Source organism: Anguilla anguilla, chromosome 13 (assembly GCF_013347855.1).
Source record: "Anguilla anguilla isolate fAngAng1 chromosome 13, fAngAng1.pri, whole genome shotgun sequence".
Lineage (NCBI taxonomy): Eukaryota > Metazoa > Chordata > Actinopteri > Anguilliformes > Anguillidae > Anguilla > Anguilla anguilla.
The window spans coordinates 14,319,321-14,329,812 of record NC_049213.1 but is presented as its reverse complement, the minus strand read 5'-3'; the positions used below and the strand labels follow the sequence as shown (position 1 = coordinate 14,329,812).

Here is a 10,492-nt window from a genome sequence, read left to right as displayed (position 1 = left end):
GAAAATATTAATATAGCTCATTTTTATTCTGTTAATATCCACTGAGCTGAAAGAAATCATCGTAATGAAATATGGGCTGTGCACCTCATGCCAAGTACTGGGTCTCATATGAAATATTTCAGCATGATAATGAACTTCGACTGCACAGAATACCTTGCTCATAATTCAATTTTAATTAGAAAACCGATGTAATTTTCTCCCTCTGGTTTGGCAGTTGTGGAAGTATGCTTCTCCTATAGGCTTTTAATGTTTTTAAAAGTTCTTCTTATTAAAGATTGTATTGATCAAGAATATAGTTAAATATTTGTGATTATGTGAAGGTCGATGAAGAACAGCAGGTGTTCTGTGTTATGTCTAAGACGTTGTAACTAAGGAAAGACTGATGCATATGATCTACAGAATCTTTGGACCCCAACTGTAGGAGGAAAATTGTAAACATTTATTATTGGAATTTTGTAAGTAACTTATGTTGGGAAACAGTCTTCTGCAGAAGACCTTTGAGTTGCAAGAGAAGAGAAAGGACACACTGACCTAGAAAGAACTGTTTTGCTATATCTAGTTATTGTATAGATTATATTCTATTAAAATGAATAAATTAAAATCAAATGAATAACAGCAACAGTAATAATATACACATATTCTGTTAGAACAGCCTGGTGTGTTTGTATATGAGTTAAATATTTCATTTGGATTACAGCATGTATTGAATGCATTTAAAGTGCATGCACTTTGGAACCGGAAGATTAAACAATTGTTATTCATGAGAACAAATACTTGTTATTCAAGTCATGCATATACATACCTCTGTAAGTGTGTGGTGAAATATCTGTCATTTATTGAAATTGAAAATTATATAATAGTTATTGTTAAACTAGCTGGTGAAACATAAGTGTGACCTAGGCTGGGATTGGTTGTTTCAGAGGGAAGATACATCATGGTAGAAGGAGATCTGATTGTATAAAAAAGGATGTAAAACAAATAAAAAAGTATTAGAAGAAATCATAGTTTCTAGTCTTTCTTCTTACATCGCCGACTCACCTTCCGAACCTAAGAGGAGGTTTTCCTCCACACAATAGATGTACATATTGTCCATATGTTTAGTATTATTAATTCAGAATCCACAAGTCTAATAGAGCGCTCTTTTTAGTGTCTGGAAAGTGCTTAATTTCAGTAATGAAAAATTCCTTTCAGCTGCCTTTCCAAGATTTTAAATAGCAGGTATACTCAGTTATTTTTGAGTTTGGGTGAAAACCTTGTCAATGAAATGTCTGAACATGTTAATTAGTGACGCATTCCAGCGATAAATTATTCAGCGAAACAGCAGTGCTATTTATGGTTTTTTCTCAGTGCCATCTGGGCTGTAATTCAAAACTCAGATGCAGAAGTACAACACTAAAACAGTGTGTACACACATAAACTGAAAAAACGTTCACACACACACAAACCTGAAATTGCTCACACAACATCTTATTAAGAAAGCACCCTTTTACAAAAAATATAAAATGTATATACTAAATACTCGACATGCATAAAATAGTATGGTTATATACCTCATATATATACACCTCACATGTGTTGTACAGGATATACACAAAACCAAAACTTTTATGGAGATGCAATGAAATGTCTTTGGAAGCTTTTGCCAATGAAATTTTGAACCACAATTGTGAAACAATATGAACACCATGGTTTGATGTGTGGTTCAAAAGCAACGCAAAACTCCAATCAATTAGCCACCACACATTATTATTATTAAGGACTAAAGGATCTGGTGTTCATATGGTACAGGAACTGGGAGGCTGAGATTATTTTCCACGCTGTGAGAAGCATCCCTACTGTTACAAAATCCTATGTCAATGGAAAGAAAGAGTTTTTAAGAGTCTGTAAATGTTTACACTTTTCTCTAACCTTCTGTCACGGGCACTATGGTGGGACCAGTCAAATGGAATTGGGGGGTGTCACGCAGCAGGAGGGTGACAGCAGGAGCCCCTGGTGCGGTCTTTGATCGAGGGGAAATCTCAGGAGCACAGGCTGAGCGTGTACTCTCTCTCCTCCGGTTCGGTTTGAGCGCTGTGCTCCACCAGGCACCGGAAGACCGAGCCGTGGTCTTCCCCCGCGGGCGTGAGCTGGAGGAAGCTCCACAGGCAGTACAGGCCGCTGACGTCGAGCGCAGGGGGGGAGAGGAAGACTCCGGTGTGCACCGGCCGGCCGTTCCTGTACCAGGTGACGGAGACGTGCTCGGGGCAGAAGTCGCCAAGGTAAAGGCTGAGTGTGCATTTCTCACCCGCCTTCGGCTGAGGCGGGTCGCAGTTGATGAACATCACGCTTGGAGGAACGCCTGACACAGACAAAAGAAAACAGGCCTGAGAGTATAAACAGAACTCCTGCACGAAGGCAGGCAGGTCTTTGTCTGGGAATTTATGTGCTAGTTTTCTGGTCAGAGTCCCTGGCCTGAACTTTGACTATGTGAAAAGTCAACAAATGTTAGCGCTGACCAAAGGGAGAGCTGTCTGATTTGATTCTGGCATTTTAACCACGTAAGCGCAAGGCAAAATAACCCCATGAGCAGGGCCAGACTGGGGGCAAAATTCAGTTGCGGCAGATTTTGCCTTGGCCGGCCCGCCGTGACCGGTTTATGACCAGATGAGAAGGGAATAAAATCCAGACAACCATGTGATGGGGTTGGAGTTTTCAATCGCAGACTGGGTGGGGGGATTGCGATCACGGGGGGGGGGGGGGGGGGGGGGGGGGATTGCGATTACAGCCCAAAAGCTGTCCGGCGGCTCAAAAGTGGACTGGCCCATTTGGCATCCACCACAATTGCCAGAAGGTCGGTCTGACCGCGTCCATAAATAGGTGTGGCAGAAGGTCTAAGGTTTGTTAGACTCCAACAAATGTGTGGCTGTGGGCTGTCCAACTAGAACATATGGCGGGACTAAACCATTGGGACTAAAATGGATTACATAGTCCAAACTAAACTGAAATATCAGAGGTGTTAGTTATAAGTGTATGACAAAAGTACCTAAAACAAAAATGAATGGTAGACGGAACAGATTTCCTCCCCTCACCATCTATGTTGACCTGATAGGTGACATCCTCATAGCCGGGCTCGTGGAAGCTGTCGTGATACACGCGGCAGGTGAACATGGTATTGTGGTCTTCCTGGGCCACCATCAGCTCGGTCTTTCCCCAGACGCTGTGTTTGTTGTCTGTGTCGGGGAAGGGTCCGAACTGAGTGACGTTCCCCACCGGCTCTCCTTGCCTTGACCACTCCAGGTGAACGTCCTTTGGGTAGAACTTCTCAACGCGGCAACACAAAACCAGCAACTTCCCCACTTCGGGAATATGAGGCAGGCTTGAGATTTGAAGAACGGATGGTTGTGCTAAAAGAGTTCCAAAAGAAGCAACATAAATGACGGCAGCAGCTACATAAAAAACAAAAAAACAAAACATCTACAGGTTTATCACCTCAGTCACTGGCCTGCATTGAACATCATTAGTCCGTTTTGATTGAACAATGGAATGTTTTCACCTTCACTAACAGGCAAGTTCAGCAGACACCAAACCTCAAACTGTTAGTGAAGAGAAATAACTCTCCCATTCTTAATGCAGACCATTAACTGTTTCAGGTTGTGTACTTCAGAAAAAAGTTTTGCGCTAACCTTTAACATTCACGGTGGTCTCTCTCGTGATCGATTTGTCACCGTAACGGACAAGGCATTGATATTTAGTATTATCCTCGTAGGTGGTCAGCTGGATGCGTAGCGTGGAAGTGAGATGCATGTTGCCACTGTCTAAGACAGCTTTGTCACTCAGGTCTAACCACCCATTCAAAGGGGAAGCCTCTGAGAAGCTTTTCCGGGTCACTGCAGTGTCACTGTCCAACCCTGGACTCAGCTTCAGCCAACTAACTTTGATGTCTCTTGGCCTGTCACTGGTGATATTGCACTTCAACTCCGTTGGCACTCTAGCAAATATTAAAGAGGGCTTGATGATTTCCGACACACTTGGAGGAACTGAAGAGAGGAAATAGAGGAGAAAACAACGATCTTCCATTACCAGACCAGTCATTTTCATTATCATTTTGTTTTATAGATATGGATGAGCATCATCATTTCCACTAGGACACTGAATGTGAAAAATAACTGACAGTTCATCATAATTTTTTGTTGTGTTCAGAAACAGTGGGGTGATCATGATAGCTGTAAAGTGAGAAAAGAGACGTTATAAAATCTGTGACCATATCTGGAATGGTAGCTGGACCCAACTTCACACAAGCATGAGCACCATCAGAGTGGTGAGATTTTGGGGCCCATGAAAAAAATCTCACATTGGGCACCACCACCCCAGGCCAACCCACCCCTGAACAACCACAGCACTATTTATTTATTTTTTGGAATTGTCATAACCCCCCCCCCCCCCCCCAACCCCATATGGCGATACTGCGCACATGTATAAACATGTTTATACAAATACAAAAAATAGTTCTTCTTTTGCAGCTAGCTAGCACTTTATTTGTATTCCTACATAAATTGTATATTTATTTTGTATATTTTTACAGTTTATATGCAAAATCCACACCAACTAAGTAAGCTTCAGTAATATCATACTTTCCTCCAAATTAAAATGGACAAATAAACATGTGTGGACAGTGATATGTCGCCTCAAGAAAATCTGATGGAACACAGATTAAATTTACCTCTCTGAAAATATCTGCAGTAAATAAATATTGAGCCCACGACAAGCAGAACCAGAAGTGTACTGGTGACCATGGTGCCAGCTATCAGTCGTGTGACGTCATATCGACCTGGACAAAAAATGACAAAGGTTTGCACAGTCAGTTGTGAAACAATTTGGGAAGCAAATCCATACATATTATTTGTCTGGCAGTATCTGTGATACATAGCCTTTCAGTGGATTTCCTTTTGGATAATGGACTTATGGTATAGGTATAGCTGTGTAAACATATTTGTCTAATCATACTTTCTTTCATTACACAACAAATAGTTGTTTGTTAAGTTTACATTACACTTATTGATTTGGGCGACTGTTTCTTCTTGGTGATACCATATTGTGTATTCAACTACTGTACATCACTCTGGATAACAGCACCTGGTAAGCGATTGTAATGTCATGCAAATGTAGCTAAGTCCTGGCAGGGTCCCACTTGTAAAAAAAAAAAAAAAAAAAAAAAAAAAAGGCTCATTTTTTACGTGACTTCTGCGTAGGCTAAAATAGATTGATGATGAGTTTGCCTCAGTGAATCCCTCACCTTGAACCCTCAGTATGACGCTTCTGTTGTGAGGCTCAGCATACGCCCTGTGCTTAACCATGCAGACGTACTCTGCGCCATTATTCGCCGTTGGGTTGGCCGTCACGGTGATGCGGCTGGATACGCTGAACGTGCGATCGCCATTGTCCTCCGTTTCGGCCGTGCAGACACCGCGGGAGATGTGAGCCGTCTCGCGGCTCGAGCTGCCGCTGGTTAGCCATAAAACGGAGATCTGGCGCGGGTAGAACCCGTTAATCTTACAGACTACAGTCTTCTCTTCGCCCTCCGTCACAGTGAGCTCGGCAGGAAGTTCCACGGTCGGCCTCACTGTTGGAAAACCAGAAATGCATGCACATTTGTTCATAATCAACAAATTACAAATTTTCAGTGCAAATGTGACACGTAATCTTGCCATCTCAAATAAAAACGTCCAAAATACAATCAATTTAATGTGCAACTATGCACAATTATGCTGTAATATTCCTTTGTTATCTATTCACCTAATATTCCTTCTTTGGCAATGTATTAGTGGTAGGCTATTGTATCTCCTAATTCATAGTTATTCTTTTTCATTTCTATTATTAATAATAATAATAATAATAATAATAATAATAATAAATAGACCCCTTCTATTACTTTCAAAGAACATTTTGTGTTCACAAAGGCACAAACTTTGATTGATGACGTAACGTTTGAAACTGAAATTAATGAATTAGCGTTCTAATAAGTTTGCATTCTCACCACACTGATACAGCAAGACTTGCTCATAAATTAGCAATAAATATTTATGGTTTCTGCTGGCTCAAAACAGTTCATTATAATTTTGGGAGTTTTCCAGACTTTTCAAGAATAGTGTCAGTGGGATATTTAACCATATTTCACAACTTTCCAGGATGAATCTAAGGAAGAAATTGAACACACCTTATGAATCAGAAACAGCTGTGAAGCCATTTGTCCCAAACATTATGTTAAAAAGTGGTTATTTCTACGTTGTGAAACCAAAATGTATAACAATACCCTTTAATAAATCGGAGAATCTGCATGTTAACCACGTGCATTTTTAGATTACACATATAAAATTGTAGAGTACAAAGCCAAAATATGTCTTTGTCCCAAACATTATGGAGGGAACTGTATTTCACAAATGTGCAAAACCAAGCGACTCCACGAGAATACCTGATACATCCAGCCGGGCTTTTCCTTTATACTCTGTGGGTGTTAAAAAGAACGAGCAGAGGTAGATCCCTTCATCGGCCAAGGTCACATTGGCTAAGCGCAAAGATGGATCGCCGTGCCCCAGCCCGTCCACAGTGGCTCCGATCCGATTCTTCTCGGGCTCAATGGAGTTAAATACGGTCACCTCATGACCCGACGGGTCCAACCTCTTCCACTCAACATCTATTTTTTCCTGTCTCTTTCCTGCGGCCGTAGATTGACAGTTCAACACTACGCTATCGCCAGTTAAGCAATGCGCTGAGTGCGAGCTGCCCAATGAACCTGAAACATATGCATACAATTACGCACAAGCCAACGGGTTTCATTTTTCACTCCGAGAATCAATGAGAAAGAGCAGAAAGAAAATGTAAACGGGTTACATTAGAGGACACAAGACAAATTAGTTCTGTGAAACTGCTGTAGTAACCTAATGAGCCAAAGTCTAACACATTTTTCAAGAAGCCATAATCATGTTTACAGGCATAACGTCACTAAATATGTACTGCATTTTTGACAAAAGTCTGTGAATAGAGGCATATTACCATGTCCCTCCAGGGATCTTACCCTAGTTATTAAAAATATAATATAAAAAATAATTCTATTATCTATATATATATATATATATATATATATATATATATAAGTTAAAAGAAAAGTTATTCGGACAGTGACCTAATTGGTGTTGTTTTGGCACTGTACTCCAGCACATTGGATTTTAAATAAAACCATGAATAGTGAGGTTGAGACTGCCAGTTTCAATTTCAGCGTGTTCACATCCATTCGGCTCATCTGTGTTGGAATTAAAGCTCTTTCCCTGTTATGTACAAATGCTCCATACATTACATAAGGACAAATGTATTTGAATGCACACCTCGGCTTCAAGGCAATACTAACACTGTAGAATCTCCTTGTCTTTATTTCTTAAACAAATTTGCATACGGAAATCACTGCAAAATAAAATAAGCACAACGCGAAAGCCTTATCTTCAAAAAACAAAATGAATAGGTTTCTGCAAGTGAAACTGACCTTTGTACTTACAGCAGCATATTGCAAGTGCAACACGTCTATTCAGTAACAAGTGAAAATAAACCAAAACTCTTCTTACCTCTACATGTCGAACACTGCAGGACAATAGCAATCACTTGCATTGCTTTTAGTGTCCCATCCATTTCTACATAATTTGTTTTTTGCTTCTCCTCACTAGTGTTTTTTTAAAAAGGAAGCTTAAATGACAGCACACCTCCAGACGCACCCCATTGACAGGAAGAATATCCCAGGTCATGTGATACACAAGGAGGCGTGATCTACGGTCCAGCTGACTAGAGAAAAAAAGGAGGGTTTAATAAAGGCAAGCATTCTAAATGCAAACATATGGCCAAGGAACAAACCTTGTTCAATATTTTCATTTGTAACCTGACCAATCAGATGTCTTAATTCTACATTGCCATGAAAAACTATTTGCTCCTTCCTAATTTCCTATATTTCTGCATATTTGTTACACTGAATGGTTTCAGATCTGTAGACATGTAATATTAGACAAAGGGAACCTGAGTAAACACAAAACACCCTTTTTAAATAATTTCATTTAATGAAAAAGTTATCAAACACCCATATCACCCATGTGAAAAACAAATGCTTTTGGAAGTACCTGTATGATACAGATCCACAGTACAATCCCATTTTAGAAATGCCATGTATTAGTGTGCTAAATAGCCAATGCATTGAAGCCTGTACTGACGGCTGGATAAAGGTGTCAAACATGAACCACTTAACAGAGATGAGGTTTTGAGCCACAGGGTGGTTTTATTGGATATCAAGAAATTTTGGAAATTCCACTGACTGCTTGTTTTAAAAGTGGTAACGGGGTTCTCACCCTATGCATTTGAGTAGCCATCGCTGTTATGCTAAACACAGTCTGCAGTGTCCCGTGCGGACTGCCTGACCCCTTGTGAATACAAGCAAATACAAGAACTGTGAAGCAAATACAAGGACTGAACAACCCTGCCATAGAACAAAAAGCATACAACACAGTTGCAAAGTAACTGCTCTAACAAACACTGTTTGCATGGATCTGTAATAGGGACTTCCAAATCCCTAGCCAACCATAGATCTCTTTCTCCCCCTCAGTCTCACTTCGTCCAGTTTCTTGATGACAGTCTGGGATTTTTTGGAAGAGGTGCTGTAGCTCTTGAGTAACGTTTCAAACAAGGCCTCGGTGTTGGGGTGGGTGCTCAGGAAGGCCTTCTCCAGGACGTAGAGATCCACCCCCTTGTCCTCGGGCAGGGCGGAGATGTAACTCAGGCCGAAGTCGATCAAAAGCAGGTCCGCCTCCCCGCACCCGGGTCCGCGCTTCATCAGCATGTTCGAGGTCGTCAGGTCCCCGTGAACCAGGTCCTCGTCGTGCATCTTCGCCAGGATCTCGCCGATCTTCCGAGCAACAACTTCAAGGTTCTTCGCCTCCGAGGTGTGGGCAGAGTTAATGTAGTCCCTCACAGTGACCGATCCCACAATGTCCTCCAGGAAGATGCAATGGGACGTGTAATCGACAAAATAAACAACAGGAACGGAGATACCTGGAAACAAAACGCACATTATGTGTATGAAATGCTGTGTAAAATGCTATAGGCTTACATAGGGGCAAGTCTTCACAGGCTGCATCTAATGTTAACTATATCACAGACAGCCATGTAAAGCATAATATCAAAAATGAAACACAGCCACCTAAGACTAGCCCCTTTCATGACTTGATTTGTGTAACTACATTGCTAACTAACCTAACCCTGAGGTTTAATTTACTTATTAGCACCTGTGAAACTGGGTCATATGTACTCAGAACATTATGGGGATTTTAAAGCAATAGAGAAATATTATATATATGGTTAATGGTTGCCATTTACCTCTGATACATTATATTAAACAATGAAAGTGTCATTCATTTTTTCAGATAAAGATGATTTATATAAATCCACACTATAATGAAGGCATAGGGGCATAGATCACATTTATCTGTGAAACAAAATTAAACGAGGTTTTCATGCAGAAGATTGTTATTGCAAAGTAAATACAGATGATTAGCAACAAAAAGAAACACAAAATGAGAACCCAGTTTACAATGGTTTAGCCACTGGTTATGAAATTCATCTCTCAAGTGTAATTCGTCTTGATAAAACACGAAATCTGAAAGATACTTTAAGCTAGAAGTCTATTGCTTCTAATGCTGATACTTAGGTTTTGTTGTTTTCAAAAAAAATTAAATTATTATCGGATATTTACATGGATTTGACATTTCCAGGCAGCAGGCTAGCTGTTGGCTGCAATTAATTTCGTTCTCAGATACTCGTTATTCGTTCTTGGGTAATGTTATTGTTAATTCGTTGAACAGCTGGCTTGCTAGGAACACATGTAGGGCATGTGTTTTGCGCTTTGACAGGTAAAAGCTAGGAGTACGCTACTAGCCACTGGACATCATACTTTTATCGTTAACTAACCTAATGTTATCTGGCTAGATGTCATGCTAGATAGTAGATACTAATGCTAACCATAACCAACCAACAAAGCTAGCCATCAATTTGCATTCTATGAAACACTTTTTGCTAATAATATCCACTTTTCCTTTTTGCATCACCCTGAGCTAGACAACAGGTCGGCTAACGTTACGGGGCATTGATTTTTAACAACAAGCACACAGCCAAATAAACCAAGGCCTGCTAGTTACTTACCAGCTTTTCTGCAACGAAGTATTGACCGCACCTCCTGAACAGTCCTGCGGTGAGTAAGCTTCTCGTCAAGGGTCGGATGCCGGTACAACTTCGGGAACCTTTCCTTCACTACAGTCGGTTTCCCTAAGAATTCTCCCCTGTAAACACGGGCTTCAGCGCCCTGTTTCAACAGCTCTGCACTACGAAGAAAATGTAGCACATGATTATTAGTTTTCTCGACAGCCATTGCTTCGAACAACAATGCAAGTTTATACTTAAAAAAAAAAAACTTCCGATGTTACTCGAA

The 10,492-nt window shown here is 40.6% G+C and overlaps 2 protein-coding genes across 2 annotated transcripts; both read right to left on the bottom strand.

Moving 5' to 3' along the window:
* Positions 1 to 418: 418 nt before the first annotated feature.
* LOC118211974 lies at positions 419 to 8,024 on the bottom strand. Its single transcript, XM_035389598.1, has 7 exons — positions 7,593 to 8,024; positions 6,449 to 6,769; positions 5,273 to 5,599; positions 4,700 to 4,807; positions 3,663 to 4,016; positions 3,069 to 3,383; positions 419 to 2,338 (listed from the first exon to the last, which is right to left on the bottom strand). The coding sequence occupies exons 1-7, from the start codon at positions 7,654 to 7,656 to the stop codon at positions 2,019 to 2,021; spliced, it is 1,809 nt and encodes a 602-aa protein (XP_035245489.1). The 5' UTR covers positions 7,657 to 8,024; the 3' UTR covers positions 419 to 2,018.
* A 241-nt stretch (positions 8,025 to 8,265) lies between these two features.
* tp53rk (TP53 regulating kinase) lies at positions 8,266 to 10,488 on the bottom strand. The gene is made up of 2 exons (XM_035389604.1): positions 10,207 to 10,488; positions 8,266 to 9,060 (listed from the first exon to the last, which is right to left on the bottom strand). The coding sequence occupies exons 1-2, from the start codon at positions 10,430 to 10,432 to the stop codon at positions 8,582 to 8,584; spliced, it is 705 nt and encodes a 234-aa protein (XP_035245495.1). The 5' UTR covers positions 10,433 to 10,488; the 3' UTR covers positions 8,266 to 8,581.
* Between the last annotated feature and the right edge of the window lie 4 nt (positions 10,489 to 10,492).